Source organism: Cyprinodon tularosa, unplaced genomic scaffold, assembly GCF_016077235.1.
Source record: "Cyprinodon tularosa strain WSP-4 unplaced genomic scaffold, ASM1607723v1 ctg750, whole genome shotgun sequence".
NCBI lineage: Eukaryota > Metazoa > Chordata > Actinopteri > Cyprinodontiformes > Cyprinodontidae > Cyprinodon > Cyprinodon tularosa.
The window spans coordinates 422,394-443,516 of record NW_024039508.1 but is presented as its reverse complement, the minus strand read 5'-3'; the positions used below and the strand labels follow the sequence as shown (position 1 = coordinate 443,516).

The 21,123-nt window shown below is 37.9% G+C and overlaps 1 protein-coding gene across 1 annotated transcript in view; it reads left to right on the top strand.

The window, feature by feature from the left end:
- The window catches only part of LOC119773220 (netrin receptor UNC5D-like), a 280,262-nt gene that overhangs the window by 173,034 nt on the left and 86,105 nt on the right, over positions 1-21,123 (top strand). Inside the window, exons 3-4 of the mRNA XM_038270115.1 lie at positions 13,731-13,874; positions 14,052-14,155. Of these exons, the coding sequence (XP_038126043.1) occupies positions 13,731-13,874; positions 14,052-14,155 (248 nt within the window). The remainder of the gene's footprint in view (positions 1-13,730; positions 13,875-14,051; positions 14,156-21,123) is intronic.

The following is a 21,123-nucleotide window of genomic DNA, read 5'->3' as shown; positions in this document are numbered from 1 at the left end:
ACCGAAATAATGAATAAAGATACCACATTAATTATTTTCTATTAAAACAGAAAAAGGAAAAGTTGTGTAATAAAAGTTTAGCTATACCAGTAATAAAAGAAATCTAACTTTTTTAGTAGAAAGTGAGGAAAACTAAACGTAGGTGACAAAGATCCCAAGCCAGAGTTTAACTTTTAACAGTTAGCACAAAACACCAACCACCAAACATCTAACTTAGTCCATCCACTCCAGGAACTGACTGGATCACTACAGGTGATTCCCTCAGGACTTAACTGAAATCTCAGCATAAGCAGATGTTTAAAAAGTCGCTAAAAAGGCAGACAATATTTAATATTTAATATTATAATATTTGGATGTCATGAGTTTCCTAACTGACAGGTTGGATACAAGGGGGGGGGGGTACCTTTAAGACAGTTGCTAAGTAACAAAAAACACATTTAACTTTAACAAAAATCTGCAGAAACTTTAGATATAAACACGAGAGCCTGAAACAAAACACAATACTTACATAAATATGTTTAACATGGAAGAACCTGAAAGGTTGCTTGGTCCTTTTAGACCTAGTCCCACAATGAAATCCTTCAAATCAAAGCAAATATAAACTATGCATTTATTAAATAAAATAATTTGGTTTCCCAGCACCGATGTTTCCAGTTAGAATATTTTGGTTAAAAATCTCCTTAACTGGATAAAAATATTTGACTGAATATTTAACTTTGATTGAATATAGTTAGTTAAATGTAAATAATAAGGAAAACCAATACACCCAAGAAAATGTATGCAACAAGTATGAAAACTTTTCATTATTTTTCTTTTACGTAATTTTTGCAGCCTATTTACCTTTTCCCCCGCCAAATTTTCCCCCTTGGGGTCTTTAAAGTAAATCGTATCTTGAATTATAAAGCTTAGCCTAATAACTAATAAAGTGATGCAGTGGTATTACAGTTTGTATTTTTTATTTGATCCTTATTTTCTTTACCAAGTACAGCAACACTTTCTGGAGTCAATCTAACCTGCTACTTGCTGTACATTACAGGACAATATTTTATGCAGTATTCACATCATCACAAACAAAACATAAAAACAACAACATATAGTAAATCAACCAGTGTTCCCCCTGACCAATGGGACTGAATGTTTAATGCTTCTAGGAGGTACCTTAAAAGAGTTAATGTGTTGATGTGAATACGTGTCATACATAAGGAGCTGCACTTTCAAATGTTGTCATCTTTGGGGGAATGGAAAATCAAGGTTCATAATAAGGTGACTGACGACCATGTTTTTCTGGACAATATTTCAGTCTTTGAATTTATCTGCAGGAGTTTAGGCTGACAACTGCTATTTTAGCCTTCCGTTTTGTGTTGGCTATAGTCAGCAGCTATACCAGACTATGGATCCAACATTTCTTTTTAGACAGTCTTCTACTCAGGCCAGGCAGATCAAGATGTTCACACACGTCTCTCCTGAACGCGGCCTTTAGAGAGCTCTGTGACCTGATGGCGAACTTCTCCTTCCTGGGAGCCGTCATAAAAAGGATTAAATGCTGTGTATTCTGGAAACCAGTTATTTACCAGACTATTATATTCGCCATGTACTTCTTTTCATGCTTCTCTCACAGCTGGGTACAACACAGGATCATGTCAAAAAGATCTGTGGGGAAGGTTTTAATATGAAGTACATCTTGACTAAATTACCCTTACAGTTATAAAGGATTGAAATTTAAGTTTTAGAAAAAATCATACGTTGCCAACTATACAACAGAAGCTAATATTATTAAAGAAAATCCAGCCATCAGTCAGGCATCAGGCTTGCATTAATCAGCAGGCAGAAATTTGACATTGATCAAAATGTATCCTGACATTTGACTATTGATGTAAGCTGTCTGGACAGGGACAGGGAAAATAAGAAAGAGAAGGAGCATTAATGTGAAACTATGGAGATTATTATGGTATGGCAGAATGGTATATGCAGGCCAAGAGCAGTAGAGTAGAGCAGTAAAGTTTTATATAAAACGTCATTTTTTGTCTGATGTGTTTCACATTTTTTTGTGTTTTTCTGATCGTGTTTGGTAATTCTACCAGTTTGGGATTTATTCGCCACATTGCTGCGGAAATCATTACTTTTTCAAAATAAAAGACTGTTCTTTAAAAACTGTCCTTGCCTTACATCAACCAAGCTGAGTTCAGATTTTACCGTAAAGAAAATATTTGGTCCTGATTTTTTCATTCCTTCATTTTGCTGATTTATCTTCTGATATTTAGTTTAACTATTGGAAATGAAGTACCATTGTGTATGAAAACTATTTAATATCTTTTATTGGAAACATTTTAGACACCTAATAAAACAGCTACCAGTCTTGATATAAAGTTACAAATAAAACATTTTTCTGAGGTAATATTGCCTGTCATCTTGTTTGTTTGGATATTCTGATAATATGCTTTTATTAACCTTCTATATCTTGATAAAGCAATATGAAATCAATAACCAGACCAAATAAATAGGGGAAAGAGCCTCTCGGAAATTCTTAGAATACAGTGCCTTGCATGGATTTTTGACCACCAAGCAGTTTTCATGTTTGGTTGCCTCACAACTTTCACCCAGGTGGATCAATACAGAAGCATTTTATTTAACGATCATGCCCACAACTTTGATGATATCTTATTTGATTTATTGTAAAACAAACAACTAGACTTTAGCTGGTGTACAACTGCAAGCCCCTTTAGTCTCTGTAAGCTCTCTACAATCCAGTCACTTGGATTTTTTCTCTTCTTTCAAGGAAACACTACTCGCACTTCTTTATGGATGCTTTTTAACAGTGATCTTCAAGTCTAGACACAGATTCTCAATTTGATGAGACCTGCACTTTGGCAAGGTCATTCCAACACATTTAATTGTTTCACCTTAAGTCACTAAGGTGAAGTTTTAAGATTATGCTTGGGCTGATTGTTTGCTGAGCCTGCTTCTTGGTCTCAAAATCACAGACAGACTGTCATGTTTTTGCTCTAGTATCCAGGTATATATAACCAGCCATCCTTCCCTCTACCTTTACCAGTTTTCTAATCTCTGCCTCTGGAAAAAAGTCTCCACAGCCTGATGCTGCCATTCCCACCTTCTACTATGTTAACAGTGTTCTTAAGGGTGATGTGATTTCCAGACAAAGTGTTTTCTTTATGGCCCAAAAAGCTCAACTTTGGTCCCATTTGAGCACAGCAGTTTCCTCCATACAACTGGAGATTTGTTATATCCCTTTTAGAAAATCTTTAAGACTAAGTAACAGCTTTATTCTTTCCACTCTTCTATTAAGCCCAGCTCTATGTAGTGTGCAGCTTAATGTGATTCTATAGAAGGATATTCCGGCTTTTGCTGTGAAACTCCGGAGCTCCTTCAGTACTACCATTGGCCTCTTTGCTGCCTCTCTGATTGTTGTTTCCTTGCCAAAATATGAGTTTTTGGATGCTTCACATTTAGGAATGGTGGATTTAATAATGATCCGAAGAAATATTAAAGCCTTGTGTATGTCATACTGTATAACACCCTGATTTATTCTTCAAAGCATCCTTGTTTGTTAAGCTCCTTGGTCTTGATTGCAAGATGCTTCTTGTTTAGTGTTAGAGCCTCTCAGAAAACAGGCCTTTCAGAAAAAAAATGTGTTTATACAGAGACGGATTATATATGCGGGGTCTTGCTTTGACCATTGAGTCATGTTTTTGGAAAGCTAAATTACCAAGCATGTTAACACGTATGTGTGGCATCCAAGAGGTGCGATCATCTTAAAAAAAAAACATAAAACCAAACTGACTGCGGCGATTGTGAGCAGGGCTTTAAAAAAGTTTAATCGATTAAAATCCAAAAAAAATAAAAAGACAAGTTAAAAGGGAAAAGATTAAAAAGAAAGATAAAAATACAGATGGTGAAGAGCAGCAGAGTCAATGGCCCAGTCTGTTAAAAGACGCGCACTTGGCGGGTATAATGGAGGGCACCGTCCACCCCAGCGCTGGATCCTCGTTCCGGCACGCTGCGCATGTGGGCCTCTCCAGCATAGCTGGCCTGCGAGGTCACCTCCAACACGCGCCTCTCGCCAGCGTGCCTCTGCGCCTCGCTCCATGACGGGCCTCTGCACCTCGCTCCGGCGTGCGTCTCTGCACCTCGCTCCGGCGTGCGTCTCTGCACCTCGCTCTGGCGTGCGTCTCTGCACCTCGCTCCGGCGTGCGTCTCTGCACCTCGCTCTGGCGTGCGTCTCTGCACCTCGCTCCGGCGTGCGTCTCTGCACCTCGCTCTGGCGTGCGTCTCTGCACCTCGCTCCGGCGTGCGTCTCTGCACCTCGCTCCGGCGTGCGTCTCTGCACCTCGCTCTGGCGTGCGTCTCTGCACCTCGCTCCAGCGGGCCTCCGGCCGTCAGTTCCCAAACCTCTCCCGTTGCTTCTCTCTCACCCGCTCCGTCCGGCTCCCTCCAAGATCGGCCTTCCCATGTCCGGTGTGTCTCTCCAACCAAACCTTCCCATGTCCGGTCTGTCTCTCCAACCAAACAGCTGCCTTTTTAATCAGCGTCCCAGTCGGCACGCTGCTTGGTTGATGGGGAACACCTGTGCCGTTGCTGTGGGCATGTCCAGGTGTTAGTGGCAATGTGGCCTCCAAACAAAATCCAAAAAAAAACATGCAACACACAAAATTGAAAACAAGCAAACAAGTTCAAAAAATAAAGAAAATCCAAAATTAGAAAACATGCAACAACTTAACAAAAAGGCCACATTACCACATATGCAAATGTAAATGTTCAGTTTTTTCGTTAATTTGCTTCATATTTATCTCATTTTGCTTCACCAACTTTGAATCTTTTTGCAAAGAAAGAAAAGCATTTTAAGTACGAGATGAATACTTGTCAAGCCACTGCAATGATCTAGATCTTTTATGTTGTATGTAAATGTAGATATTAGTTACATATTTAGCCAGAAACCATGTATAAAACAGTGTCACTCAAGACAAACAGTAATCTTTATTTTTTCCATGGTGATATAGTTTACTTTCTAGTAATTTGAAGATGTTTTCCTCACATTGTCTGCTATGTTTGGGCAGGTCTGAAAGCAGATCCAGTCTCTGGTGTTACAAGCAGTGACGTGCGGTGAGGTTCATAGCTGGTGAGGCACTGACGTCATCAGAATCAGATTTGCAAATAGATGCATAGATTGACAGCAGTTTACAGGTTATGTTTCACTTCTGCATCCTTACACATACGTACAAACTGTAGCTCACAAAACACACATTTCCTTAAAAAACAAAACAAAATAAATGTTATTACTGTCTTACCTTTACTTATAAATGAATAGAAGTCCTCCTTATCTTCCTTCAGTTTTAAAAGTCTCTCTGTCTCAATGGAGATCACTGCCAGGGAAGAAAGCCTTCCTTGATCCGTCCTGTTCCTGCCTTATGTTTTCAGTCTCTTGAGCACCCCCTGCCATGAGGCAAGAGAACTGCCTGCCTCACCTCGAACTTGTTCTCTGCCGTTTATAATCGCTCATTACACGAAACACGTTACACAAACACAGTTGGTGACAAAAAGCTCTGTACATTATATACATAAGCCAAATTATTAGAAATAAGTTCACATATTACATTTGTTTAAACCATTTTATTGACGCCGTACAGCAACATGCTCTCTCCGCTTTGCAGCCAGCGCAGAGCCAGGGGTTGCGCAATCCAAGGTGAGGCAGAGCTCGCTGCTGCCTCACCGGCATCGCTTCCAAGCATTTGAATGGGAAAATAAGAAAATTCAGCGATTTTGAACAAATAAAAATCGAAATTGGTGAAGCTACATGAAAAATGAATATTTTTTAGTACAAACCACCGGATGAATATAACAATTTAAATTACTTTATGATTATATATTTTCTTTCTTTCCATGATGGCTGGTGAGGCACTGCCTCACCTGCCTCCCCTGACCGCACGTCACTGGTTACAAGTAAACTCTTCTCAACCAAAAAATGGGTCGTGGTTGGATTATAAATTTACCCTGGGTTGGTTGAGTTATATGGGAAATACTAAGAGTCTATGCACTAAATAAAAAAACACAAAGTTCCTATCTTGTTCTGTGTGTGTACAACCAACCATCTCGTCCGTATTCTTGTCATATAATGAGTATATTAAAAAATTCAAACAATATAACACATGGCCTTGATACCTCTATCTGCCTGGCTTTGTTACTAAAGAATTCAAAGGGGAGGTTGCTCAGGCCTATTGACAAGCTAACAAGGTCAAACTCACAGCTGACTGACAGTGTCGGTCCATTATGGATGGGATTAGTGGAAAAAAATTGAGTCTTTTTCATTTCCTACCATTTCTGTTAATACAGCCCAAATTTACCTCCACCTTGGAAGTTTGAAGTGTTTTCAGAACGTTCTACTCTACATCAGTAGTGTATTGTTAGCGCACCACTAATGTCTGACTTTTGTATACACAATCTGAGTTATTTTTAGCGTTTTGGTTGGTTCTACTTTGATTTTTGATTTATTGACTATTATTATTCATTTCAGGCAATTATATACATTGGAACACAATCGTGAATGCCAGTTCATCAATTTTATCTTAGATGTCATAATATAAGTAACCAAAAAGGCATGAAAGGGAGTGGGGTGAAGAAAACGTATTAAAATCCCCCCCAATGCTCTTTCATAGTAAACATACTGTATATATTTCCAGCTACTTTAGTTTTCTTTCCTTTTTTTTTCTTTTTTTAACAGCAGCTTAGAACGCAAAATTTTACAAGAAAAAAAACAGTTAAAACACAACAACAATGTTTTCAGTACTGAGAACAAATAAGCAAAATCACAATTGTTTTACCCAAGCAGATAATCAATTACATAGTATCTTTTTGTTTTATTTCAGACCTGCAATGTTTAATACCAACAATGGTTATAGTTTACTCAATATTAACAATAATAAAGAAAACATACTGACAACGGTAATGGACAGATACCAGCAATGGTAATGGACCGGTAGCAGCAATGGTAAAAGAAGCACACATTGACAGACACTAATATACATTTAATAAAACATATAAGGAAAAAGAAGGCAAGGCAAGGCAAATTTATTTATATAGCACAATTCAGTACAAAGACAATGCAAAGTGCTTTACATGATTAAAATATTGGATAATAAAACAGAATCAAAGCAAGTACGAAAAAATAATAATAAAATAAAATAAAAATAAAAATTTTAAAAAAGAACATTAAAAACAGTTGGACTAAAGAAAATAAAAAAGTTGAACTAATGATGTTTCAATTGAACTGTTTAACTAGAACAGCCGAAGGCAATACTAAACAAATATGTTTTTAGTCTTGATTTAAAGGAACTCAGGCTTTCCGCACTTTTACAGTTTTCTGGAAGTTTGTTCCAGATAGGTGGAGCATAGGAACTAAATGCTGCTTCTCCATGTTTAGTTCTGGTTCTAGGTATGCAGAGCAGGTTGGAGCCAGAAGACCTGAGTGGTCTGGAGGGTTGATACACTGATAGCAAGTCTGTGATGTATTTAGGTGCTAAAAAGAGGTGCTGCACACCAGAAATGTCAAAAACTGTTTTTTGAAAATGCATATTTTGTGACAAAGTTGTCACCGCTACATCTGTTTCCAATTCTTTATTCTTATGTTTTACTCCTTTAGCAGACTGTGACTGAGTTGTTTTTGTGTACAGTAGAGAGATAATTGTTCAGATTGTTTCCATCGCTGATGCAAATTGAGAGCAACAGTTGGCTCTGTGACATCAACGGAAATCTTATTTTCTGATAAGTCTGCCCCTCATAAGAAGGCAATTTTACGCTTTTATTTCCTCAAAGTAAAATCTGCTGCACTCTCGTTTAATCAAGCGTGTTGATTACGACTAATTTGATGCCATCGAAGGGAGAAGTAGATGGAGGAGGGGCTTTATAGTACTTAATATTAGGAAGTCATTGCAGAGGATTACAGTGTTTTCAGAGACCATTTCTGTTTTACATTACTTCATTAGGCTCCCTCAGATAACCTTTTATTTCACATTAATAATTTTCATTAAATCCCTGCAAATGTCTAAGCTGCTGTCTGCAATGTATGGCATAATGAGAAAAGCCTGTGGAATGACAGCTCCTCTACAAGTGGCGGTTCTGGTGATTAAGGAATAAACTGCAAGGAGGGTTGATTTACATTGAGCCTTAAACAATGTGCTGTTGAACAGAATTTATTAAAGTCAGATTTGTAAACAAGCTCTTGATCATCTTTAAAAACATGCTTAATGACAAACTTTAGTCAAACTTTAGATCTAGTGAATAAAAATCATTTATTTCTTATACATTTAGTATCTGATTTTTATTTTTTTTATTTTTGCTTTTAAAACACGTAGGCATCAGAATACAGACGCTCTGCAAAGCCTTTCCGAATGTTTAAAGGATTAGGAAGCTGTTAAAGAAGAATATGAATGAATAACTCCATTACCAGAAAGATAATCTGTCAGTTTCTTAGAGGGCTATTATTGACTGAATAATGGGCTGTTGGTAGATGAATCAAAGAAAGCATTACATACACAACAATACGTATATTTACAGTAAAGTAAAAATATGGCCTGGGCTACCTGCAGTCCTGGTGATAGAGGAGTATGATTTGGAGTAGATATTTTACCTCATGAATTTGCTATTGCTGTGGCATATTATTAATGGTGAAATTATGTTAAACGTTTCAATATACAGGAATAAGTTCCTAAAGAGTCATTGGCGATGTGAACTAGGTTTGCAATGAAACTGAAAACAGAAAACTAAGGAGGAAAACCGAAAAAAGGAAAAACATTATTATTATTATTATTATTATTATTATTATAGCATTTTTGTGTATTAACCTTACTAAAATAAAGGCATTGCAATAAATCTGTTACAAAAGTGTCAAGATATTTATTTACCAACGATATTTTTGTGGAGCTGAATGGGTGGCAGTGTTGCCATGCAGTGAGAAGGTTCTGGATTTGATTCCCAGCCCGGGGTCTTTCTGCATGTTTGCATGACCTCCCTGAGCCTGCTAGGATTCTCTTCAGGTACTCTGGCTTCCTAACCTGACTCCGCCAGATGGATTTGCTCCGCATATCTATCTGGAAACCTTCCGTAGAAGTAATTTTGGGAAGGGGCGAAAATACTGTTAGCTGATTGGCCTATGTTGGTGATAGACGGGCCAAATAAACCAATCAGATCAACGAAGCATATGATGTACTAACAGCCAGGCTACTCTTTAGCCAGGCTAAACCAGTCGGGAGAAGAGCAAAAACATCTTTTTCTCTGAGAAAAGCCTCCAGAGCAGTGTTTTGCTCTTCTGTCAGTGAAGAAATACTCTGTAATTCCGATAAAACTTGCTCGACAGCCACGCTAACGCTAGTTTCATCGGCTGAAGCCGCCATGTTCTTTAGACTGAACTGTCGCGCTTCTCGTTGCGTCACACCTCAACCCGCCTCAAAGCCAACGCTGATTGGACGTTCGTTTGGTGAACGGCTCCAAACTTTCTTCAACGGAGAGTCTCCAGACTGATTAGCGAGTGAAATCTTGAAAGCTCGTGAGATCAGGATGGTCTCACGAGGCTACTGGCTTCCTGCCACTGTCCAAAAACAGGAATTTCAGGTTTAGGTAAATAGGCTAATTGGCTTCTGTAAATTCACCCTCTGTGTGTGTGCGTAAATGGTTGTTTGTCTCTGTGTTACCCTGCAACAGACCGGCGATCTGTCCAGGGTGTACCCAGCCTCTCGCCCATGCCAGAGATAGGCACTGGTCTAACCGCATCCCTGACATAGACTTAGTGGGAGAAAATGCATGGATGGATGGATATTTTTATGGTATGCCCTTTACTATGGCAGAAACAACTGGAAACATTCTTGCCTTTTCAAATGAGTCCGCTACAGAAGGAGTGGGCATGTATGTGTTTGGTGTCAGTTTCCTTTTAGGTGTCGTGTTCTTCACATATTTAGAATGGTGATGGAGATGTTTGGATTTCAGGTGATGAATGGATGTGGACAGACTCTTTGCAGATGAATCCCCCCTTTAAATCTCAGCATGGTATTTTCTGCAAATCGTCATCGGTGGGTCTTTCTCAGAGATGGTGAAAAACAGTATGTCCACATTGCAGACATGCTGGCTCTCATCCCATTTCTGCATGCTGGTTGCGAGGTTCGCCTCGTCATCACAAGTTTTAGCCATGCTGTCTCAGTGTTAAATGTCTTTCGGCTGAAAATAAATTTTTGGCTCAGTTTTTGATGCATCCCTAATGTGAACTGATGCTTAATCTAGCTGAAAGAGCAAGCATTAGTTGTTTAAACAATCTCTCTGGTTATTATATATTCTCCAATGAATTAATAAAGTTTTACATGTAATTGTTCATACAGTACAATAAGAGTTTATCAGGTAGATATCTACTCTTAAACTTAATCAAATTAACTCTTGCACAAACGGGTGCAGGTCAATTTTGGAAAAAACTGGTTATTTTATGACAAAATAATTAACTATTCTGTATTTTAAATACCTACTTAACTACCGGCTTTAAGAGACTGAAAAGAACTGTTTGCGCCCCTGCCTCATAATTATATTAAGATATATGTCAATGTGATAACGTAAAAAGGAAACAGCCAGTAGTCAGGTTAACATACATTCATTGCTCCTGTGGCATATTTTCAAAGGCTTTTTATGTGGTATTAAGATAAAAGTATGGTATTTGTGATGATTTAATGCTTTGAGAATAAAAAAAATCACAAAGTTTCTTTAAAGTTAAATTAATAATTAAAACCTTGATGCTACAGAAGCAGCTGCCTAGAGTAAGAAATAAAAAAAATGTACCTGAAGAAGAGTACTTAGTTTAAACCTTGAAGCAAAACCCCTAAAAAAATCCAATTTTGAGTTCAATAAGTTTAAACCTAAAATGTTTGAGCATTAAACCTTCAGTATTCAGAAAAAAGATGAGAATGCAATCTTTTATTTGTCAGGGAGATAAAAAATAATAATATAACAGGATGAGAACAGGAAATTCTTATTAAATCACAATTTATTTGTTGTATTGCAAATCTATTTTGTAGATCAGGAGAAAGACCAGATCCTGTCAGACAGAATTTGTCTCGACTTAAAAAGAAAAAAGCTGTTCCATGTTTAAAACAAAGAAATGCTTCAGGGTGCTGTCAAATCAATTTAACTCCGTTTATTTATAGACCAAAGATACAAACAACACAAGTGCATTGTACACTAATTTGGATTTAAGCTTTTTTTTTTTTATCACATTACAACTATGAAGTATATATGTGATTCATCTGGATTTTATAAGATAAACCACAAAAAAGTAGGATATATTTCTGAAATATTTATTGAATAAAATGGGAAATATTCACGTTTTTTTACTCTCTGCCCTTTTGCAGAAACACCTTGTGACGCTATTAGTTTTCTGGCACATCAGGGAAGGACATTTCTCCCCTTCCTTTTTTGCAAAATGGCTCTGACTCTGTCAGATCAGATGGAGAGCATTTATAAACCTCAAGATTCTGAACCGAGCTCTGATCTATATCACTTTCACAGCTCTGCCTTTGTGTTTTGTTTCTTTGTCCTTCTAGAAGGTGAACTTCCACCCCCGGCATAAGCTGTTCTTCTCCTAAGATTTCTTTGTACGTATCTTGAAGTCACTGCAGAAGAGAAGCATCCCTACAGCATAATGCTGCCCTCAAAATATTAAATCATTGGGATTGTACACAAATAGCAACATGCATGTTTGCCATAAGCTCTGCTTTTAGTCTTATCAGACTAGATCAACATCTTCCACATCTTAGCTGTTTCATCTATAGGACTGGAAGGACTAAAGTTGTTCTGCAGGGACACTCACCAACCTGAGCTGGTCTTTCAGGGTTGGGGGGAAGGCCATTTTACACCATACTCATTTCATCAAACATGAACATTACTTTCTGGAATTTCCACAGTTTGGAATTGTGTTTCAATAGTGTTTCAATGCGTTACTTTGTCTCAATGTCAGTCCAAGAGCAGCTGTATTGATCCATCCATCCATTTTCTTCCACTTATCCGGGGTGGGTCTTGGAGGCAGCAGTCTAAGCAAAGATACCCACACTTCCCGATCCACACACACTTCCTCCAGCTGCTCTGCGGCGACACCAGTCCAGCACAGAGGCTTAGTCCCTCCAAAGTGTCCTGGGCCTTCCACGAGGGCTTCTCCCAATAGGACATGCTTGGAACGAGGAGGCATCCAACAGATGCCCGAGCCCCCTCAGCTTGCTCCTTTACTGAGTTCCTCACCCGATCTCGAATGGTGCACCCAGCCACCCGGTGAAGGAAACTCATTTCGGCTGCTTTTATTCGTGATCTTGTTCTTTCGGTCATTAGCAATATTGATACTGACATTAAATTACACATGCATCCAGAAATAAGGAGATATAAAGAATATTGGTTGCTCTTTATTTTATTTAGGGGTAACTAAGTAGAGGAAAGAGTAAATGGAATTGCCTTACTTTACACTTTTAGGTTTTCTACATGGAAAAGACACTTAAATTGCAGTTTCAATGAAGCACAGTGAAAGGCAGATGCAAAAGTAAGACTTGACCTGTCATAGCTGTTGGGGGTTGTTTTTTCCTCTTTGCTTTAGACTTGTTTTTCAATGCTAGCACTCCAGACACACCACCTGCTCTGCAGAAAGCTGTTCTTTTGTTCGTTGGGGTTGGTATTTCTTGTTTTCTCCACTCATTCCCCCCAGCGTGCAGCCTTAATTGCATTCAGCAGGGAGTGATGAGCTTGGACACCAGACACTAAACATTAGCTATTCATAACTCCATAGAACCATATTAAAAATCTGTTCAAGTTGGCTGACTGAAATGCAGGTTTTCTGCAGGGTTAGTCAGAGAATCAGAGGCATTTGTTAAAGCCTGCAATTTTCCTGGATACCAGTGAAACAACCCCTATTATACAAACATTAATGGCCCAAGCCTGTCATGTTTTGTACATAGGCAGGCATAATTGAAATCTCAGGCTTTTTAAATTCCTTTTAATTCTCTCAGAAAATGTCCCTCTCATGCCTAACTCATTATGGGCTGCATCACAGACAATATGTGGATATTAGCAGATGACCTGGATGACATGAAGTCGAAGCTCTGCTGCAGAAATTGAAAGGTTTTGACAGTTATAGAAAGTGTTTGTGTACAGAAGCAGCTCCTAGTCGAGCTGTTTTGTTTTTCTTTTCCACATCCTAAATTGTGGTCTTTTCAGATGTTTACAAAGAATAAAAATGATTGATCGTGCTCTTGCTTGCAACAATAAGAAGCTGATCTGCTCCTTTTTCCCAATAATACGTCCCCCGGAAATTAGTTAGCAGCACTTCAAAATAAATAGCTTATGGTTTGGAAGGAGTGAAAGAAAATGTGAAGCCCAAAAACGTAAAATCTATATAGCAAAAATCTATGTTGCCTCTTTCTTTTGTTTTTTTTTTAGAAAAAAAAGGTCCTGCTCGATGAATGTGCACCAGAAGAGAGAATATAGGTTAAACTGTCATTTCAACAAATTCAGTGAAATTTATATGCTTTGACAAGCAGTCTCTCCTCCATTTGCTCCTGACAAATGGCAGATCTGTTTACTGCTGATAATCTTATCAGATTCAAAATTGACTCATCATCCTGTCTCTGCAAATCTGCGTCTCTTTGACTCATCGACCCAGAGATGTAATGAAAGCTAATCTAAGCCTTCATCCATTTGGTCTGCAGGGCTGAAGATCCGCGAAGTGATGATCAACGTGTCACGTCAGCAGGTGGAGGACTTTCACGGCCCGGAGGATTACTGGTGTTTGTGTGTCGCCTGGAGTCACCTGGGAACCTCCAAGAGCCGCAAGGCAAGCGTCCGGATTGCCTGTAAGAAAAGTTAACTCAGTTTGTCTCTGTACTGACCAAACTTTTCCGACATAATTTTCAAACAAGTATTAGTCATTGTTTTTTTTTACGTGACAAATGCACAAGTGTTTCATTTAAAGTTTCCTCCTAATAGTTTAGCATTTGTTCTCTAATGCTGAGTTTCACTGTCTTTTCTAGACCTCAGAAAGAACTTTGAGCAGGACCCCCAGGGCATCGAGGTGCCTCTGAACGGCATGATTGTTCTGCACTGCCGTCCCCCAGAGGGAATGCCAGTGGCTGAGGTGAGGGCTGCTTGCACTTCAAAGAAACATTTTACCCGATGTTGCCTCGAGAGCAGCTGTCATCTGTCTGGTTTACTCATAGCTGTCATGAGAGAATACGCTTTTGCTCTAGAGCTTCATCTTCATTCTACATCTCAGTTCAGAGGTCATAAGATAAAGATAAAGCAGTTAGGTTTCCATATCAAACATTGATTATTTATTAATTTGTGGCATTACCATCACAAACAGGGTGTTTATTTTGATTTGATTTTATAGATCATCACAATTTGGTTTATAAATGTGAAGGGGAGGAAATAGATGCTGGTTTTTTTAATGTTATGAAAAATTTAGGGAATTTTTTAAGGTCATTCTAACCCATGAACATGTAGTTAATTAAACTATGTAGACAGTTTCTCAATATTTGTTTTCCTGCATTCTTAAGTGCACAAGAACACAAGGCCATATATACTTATATGCGTTACTATATGCAGAAGTACCGCTGGCTCTGATGGTGGTTTTTTTGTTTTATTTGGCAAAATATCCATTTGATTTGTGTTTATCAAACTGTGTTAACCATTATTCCCCCACTAAGTGAAAAAAGTCACAAATTGTTATTGCCTTGACTATTAATAACAGGAGATGAAAATCAGCTCCTGACGAGATGTGGTGATGTCACAAGTACATTTTTATTCCAATGAACACATATTTATGCTGTGTGCTTCTGTTCTCCACTAGTCCATACTTTCCTTTGGTCTTATCATGAACATACTTGGCGAGAACATGAGTCCATACTCGCTTTCATGTGGATTGAGAAACGGCCTTAGATTTTGTTAGCTCGCGTATTTGCAGCCTTGAGCGATTATCTGCTTCAAGAATCGAATCCTCTCAATCGTTTACTGCCACCACCGTGCTTCACTTAAGGAATGGTAAGTGCAGGCGCTCTCTAAAGTGCGCACCGTCTTTTACATGTTTGGCTTAGTCTCCTTCATGGTGTTCTTTCAACAACAGCTTTTACCTGCCACTCATTTATAAAGGCCAGATTAGAGCGAAAGAGTCAACTGATTCTTCTCCATGAGCTGTTAATCTCTGAGTCACGTTGAGTCTCTTGGACGGTCATCTGAATAATGCTCTAGTTATCAAGGCTATCTTTCTAGATGGAAGCCATATGTTGCTCATTTTGTATTCTTCCCATTCTTGTTCTGTCTTCGGATGATGGATAAAGTAGTACTCTATAAGTAGCTGGGTTTATTAATTTATAATTAATCCAGATTAGAGCTTCTATCTTACACTTTTTCTGACCCGTCTCCAATGTTCCTTGGTCTTTATAATGCTTTTTGTCAATAACCTGAAACCTTCACAGAAAATCTGAGATTAAATTACTTACAGCTGGTCTCTACATAGCTAGATAAGGCAATTTAAAGTAGGCAAAATATACATTAAGAACAGATTTCATTGTTACTTCCAATTAAAAACTATTTATCAACTGTCTTTCACATAATTCGTAAGGTATCATTGTTTGTTTGTGATGTAGATAAAATGCAAAAATGTCAATAAATATAAGTATTTTTAGTCTGTCTCAAAGGGGTGCCTGGTCAGGACTTATAAAATGCATCACATGCATTCATTTTTTTTTCCAATTCTTTTATTCTGCTAAGGATGAGTGTGTAATCATTTGAGAAGAAAAATCAGCTGTCACGGTCTTTTTAATTTTGACTATGAATATGAAATGAGGTTTTCACGGACATCCTTGTTGAGTAGTGTGTGTGGTGCTGCTCTCTGATGCGGTGTTCCTTCATGCGGAGGCTCAGCAGGGAAGTATGTCAATATCAGAGCCTGTGTGCCCAGCCATCTGAAGCTTTCCATTTACTAAAAGACACAGTGTGTGATCTATACAAAAACAAAACACCAATTCTAACCTCAAATTTAAAAAACAGCAAGCCTTTATGTAGACTAACCACAAGATTAATGAAATAGAATTGTTCAAACTTTAGTTAAAATATATATATATATATATATTAGGATATATATTCTCTAATATTACAAAATGACTAGTTAGGATCTGTCTGTTTTACTTGAACGTTTGATGTGAAAATAATGTTCACATAATACCAGCTCAGTCTTGCAGTTCCATTTGCTTTAAATCTGATACATCCTTCAATACTCCTGTGCCGGCACACAGGTGTCAGTGCTTTGTTCATCAGTCAACAAAGACTAGATTAGCAAACTTCAGGGAGAAGCAACCATAGTAACTGAGGTGAGCAAAGGCAATAGCAACCTCTGATATTTTCAGCTTAAGGAAGAGAAATAAAGGTTAAAAAACTAATTCAAGATGGTTGATCTAAAACGAATGTCCTTCATCACATAATTTGTTTTTCTTTTAATAAAAACTAATGGAGAAGTTCTACTGATTTGAATTTATTTCAGTTTCTTAAATGGATGTCACAAAGATTGTTGTTTATCAACCTTGCTAGCTGTTTGTTGCAGTAAATAATGCATTTAAATTACAGTTCCTGGTTTTTTTCAGACCAGATTTTTCCTTTTTTTTAATTAATATTAAAACAACACCTATTCGTTTTTCCATTACCATGTCTTCTTATTTAAGCAAAGCTCCTTAGCTACTTGTACCCTTACTCTATGACCTACTAGTAAAAATGCAGTTCTGTAAATTAGCACAAAGACAAAACACTGGGTAAATAGGAGAATGGGATAAGTCAAATTAAGTTAGAGTTATATTAAGAAAAAGTAAGTTACACTCTTTTAAGTCTAGATTTGTTAGTGTTTGAAAAAGCATCAGTAAACATAAAATGAATGTGAACAATGTAAAGGTGTTTCTATAAATGGGAGAAACTGCAACAAATCGTTTGGCTAAAGGTTAGAAACTATAAGGCTTGCCTTTACTAAAAGTTCTAAAATAAACAGTAAACTAATTTATTACAATGTTTAATGTTTTTTTAAAAAGATTTCTCCCAGAATTCCAAATTATTTTACATTTACCACACCATCCACTTCGCTTTTTTAGCTCCCCTGTCCCTTTTCAACTAAAGCAAGCCTGCACAATGCAACCACATTATTCCACCTAAATCATCATCTGTATATGTGTGTGTAAAATTGTTATTAAGAAAAAGGCTCATCATAGCAGGACACTTTCTTGTACGTTTTTTCGTGCCCCCTACCTGCCTTTGTGCGAATTATAATCAGCTCCTCACATTCATGTCATTCTAGTTATCAGTGTATTTCCTGTAAAGATCTCTGAAGTTTTTTTTTCTTATAAAAATCTTGCTACTGCAGTATGTGTAAGGTCATTTAATGTCTTCCCAAGATCACACATTTTAAAGCTTAATATTTAATAGTTGTTTCATGGAACTGAAGAAAACTGTTTGATTGATAGAAAAGAAGCAAACTGCCAAGTTTTCTACTTGTTCTCTATAGGCAGGGAAGGACATGCTGAGAAAGACAACCAAACCCATGCAGGTTTTGTTCAAAAAGTAGCAGAAGAATTAACCAATTATATTTTAATTAGCAGTGAGTTAAGCCTAAGGCTGTCTTCAGAGGCCAACATTTTTCTTGCATGTAGTTAACTCAAAGCATTGAAATTAGGGCACAAATTACACACTGAGGATCACAGCAGCTATTTTCTTTGCTATGAAAGTACATTAAAAAGTAAAGTTCTGTGCATTTCAGAATATTCCATCATATTAATGTACATTTAAAGCAAATACATAAAACATTGAATAGAATCTGAATAGAATCGAAGGTTGGCGAAGACAGATGGAAGTTAATATGCACTCCCATCTTTCGTTAATGCATTAGCGATTATAGCAATGAGAATGATGGAGTGATATCCTCAAGTTTTAGACAATGCCTACCTTTAATAACGATAGCCAAAAAAGTATATGCTTCCAGGTGATCATTTTATAAAATCACAGATATAGTCAGCCGAGACTCTTGGGGTTACTATTCTCCTATTATATTACTTATTTTGTTTATTTTTGCTTAGTTATTTGACACTTACACAACTGACTTTTGATTCTTGTACCACCCTTGGTTTTATCAAGCATGCATTCAGGCTCTAATTGGATGACAGGCAGGCAGGGGGCTGCTGGTTGTTAGACGTCCAGTTGCATGTAACAATCTGTATTTCAACATCCGCAAAATTTAGCCCTTTTTTACTGAGGTTTTTCTGTTCTGTAGTATTTTTTCCTCATTCTTTTTCAACTTTTAGATATTCCAAGATCTCAGTCTTTAAAAAAAGAAAACTACTTGTTAAATCCAAGGGATAGAAATACATCATTTAGGAAAGATTTCTATTTAAAAGAGCAATTCTATGAGGAGAAGAAGATTTTACGTTGTATCATGTGTTATAAAAAAGACAATCATTTAGTTGATTGCTGTTGTGCACCAATATGTCTTTTTTGTTTAATACTCTTTAATACATTGATTGTGAAAGAATACACGTGTGTCCAAGTATCTCTCCATTACCTTGAATACTCTGTGTGCTGCATAATATGTTGCCATCCTACAATGTGATGTCAATCGATGTTGCATGTTCGTCCCCTTCAGCTTTGATACAGGAAGTGTTGGTTTTTCTCACTATTAGTAATAGAAGACTTGTCTGTCATGGTACTTTTTATAAAGTATGCACTGTGGCTTGTAGGTAACCGTTACATATTAAACAGCACCATGGACCCCTATTCCTGTTGGCGTAGGGGTCTAAGTGATTTCGAATGAAAGTTTCTTGGGTGTGAAGCTTGTGCTTAGGGAAGATTTGTTTGAGATTTCTAGAGGATACCTTGTTTTAAACCTGCAGAGCTCAGTATCCAGTTAGATAAATCAGAATGGAATGGGTGTTGGAAAAAATAAGTCCTTGGGTTCTGGGAAGCATGGAGGACAATCTATAACAATGTTAATGGCTGCTAAGAGCTTCTTGAAATGTAGGTTTGACTTTACCATTATTGTCAACCCTCAGTCAAGAGATGTGTCTCTTCATTGTTTAGCTTGTTAGAACAGCAATCACAGATTTATGTTTAATACCTTGCTTTGAGTCAAACCTGAAAGAGCAGGATCTTGGATAAAGGCAAGTAAGATGAATGTCCTCTTTATAGGAGCCTTACACTCACTTATAGATTCGGTGAGGGGTTGGGACATTTGTGACGGGCTTTGGAGTAGGGCTCCTGCTCCCCCACATCAAGAGGAGTCAATTGACCGCGCATCTGATGTCCTCTGGATTCCTCCCTCAGGAGATGTTTTTGGCATGTTAAATTGAAAGGAGGCCTAGGAGATTGCCATAAGACCTGGAGGAAATATGTCTCTCAGCTGGCCTTTAAACACATTGGGTATTTTCGCTAAAAGGAGCTGTGAACGTGTTTAGTGAGTGTCAGGCCCCCTGCTGAAACTGATGCCCAAATGACTCCCAGATAAAGCGCTAGAAAATTACAAGTGCATCACCTTCTTTCTTCTTAACTTCATTCAAATCTAACTTCTGTGGAATCAAATTGTCCACTTTGGAATCAACACTGATTGACAATCAATTTCACATGCTGTTGTGCAAATGCAGTTGACAACAGGTGAAAATATTGACAATTATGTAGACATACTCAACAAGTGGTTCTGCAGATGGGAACCACAGACTGCTTCTCAGTACCTATGCTTTCAGGCTGATGTTTCGGTCACTTTATGCTGGCGGTGCTTTCACACTTGTGGTAGCATTAGACTCTACAGCCCACACAAGTGACTCAGGTAGTATAGCTCATCCAGGATGGCACATCAATGCAGGCTCTGGCAAGAAGGTTAGCTGTGTCTGCTGGCATAGTGTCCAAAGGCTGTAGGCACTACCAGGAGACAGGCCAGTACACCAAGGGACTCGGAGGAGGTTGTAGGAGGGCAACGACCCAGCCTTTGTACTAGGAGGAACAGGAGGAACACTGCCAGGTCCCTGCATAATGACCTGCAGCAGGCCAAAAATATGCATGCATATTTTCAAATGCTTAGAAACCCGCTCCATGAGAATGGTATGAGAAATCAAGATTCAAAGATGGGGTTTTACTCCAGGAACAAGAAGAATCCTTTACACCAGGATTGACAAATTTGTCACTAGGAACCTGTGCTCTTCAGAGATGAAAGCAGTTTTACACTGAACACACGTGACAGAGTCTGGACACACCGTGGAGAGTGATCTGCTACCTGCAACGTCCTTCTGCAAGACTGGTTTTGCAGTTTAGTCAGTAATGGTGTGGGGTGCCATTTCTTCAGAAGGCCGCACAGCCCTCCATGTGTTCCATTGAGCACATCTGAGACATCATGTCTCGATCCATCCACCAACGTCAGGTTGCACCACAGACTGTCCAGGAGTTAGCGGATGATTTAGTATAGGTCTGGGTGGAGATCTCTCAGGAGACCTTTATTTTTTACACCCGTGTTTATATACTGATTTTTTTTTTCTCTGCTTCTTTGTTGCAAGGGGGCTATTTCATGAATTCTTTCTTAAATATATCATCAATGCAAAGTGACTAAATGTATACAAATTAAGGAATATGAATAATTTTCTAATGCACTGTATGATTAAAAGAAAAGGGAAATATTATTCTTTATTGTTTTTCAACCCTTTCAAAAGGGATCTTAACATGTCACAGTAGTCTTAAAAACATTTCAATTACTGCAAGTTTAATAAACAAGTGTGGTTCTAAAAAATTTAAAAATGGCTATAAAATTCACAAGCAACTGCACTGAAACTTGATCAAAATTACCTTTGGCCCTATCATATTTAAACAAGCTAAAATTAACATATCTTTTATTAAATATTCAGAATATTTCATATTTTATTCCATTCTCAGTTCTGTTTTAATACAGATTAGTAATAAAAAAGTAAAAGTAGAATGTAAAGAGCTTTTAAAGATATCAACAGGCTTGATAAATATGGAAAAGTGTGTGTCCATGCTCTATGCGCAGCTGTGTGTCTTTGTGTGATGAATCATTCAGCGCTCACAAATGGA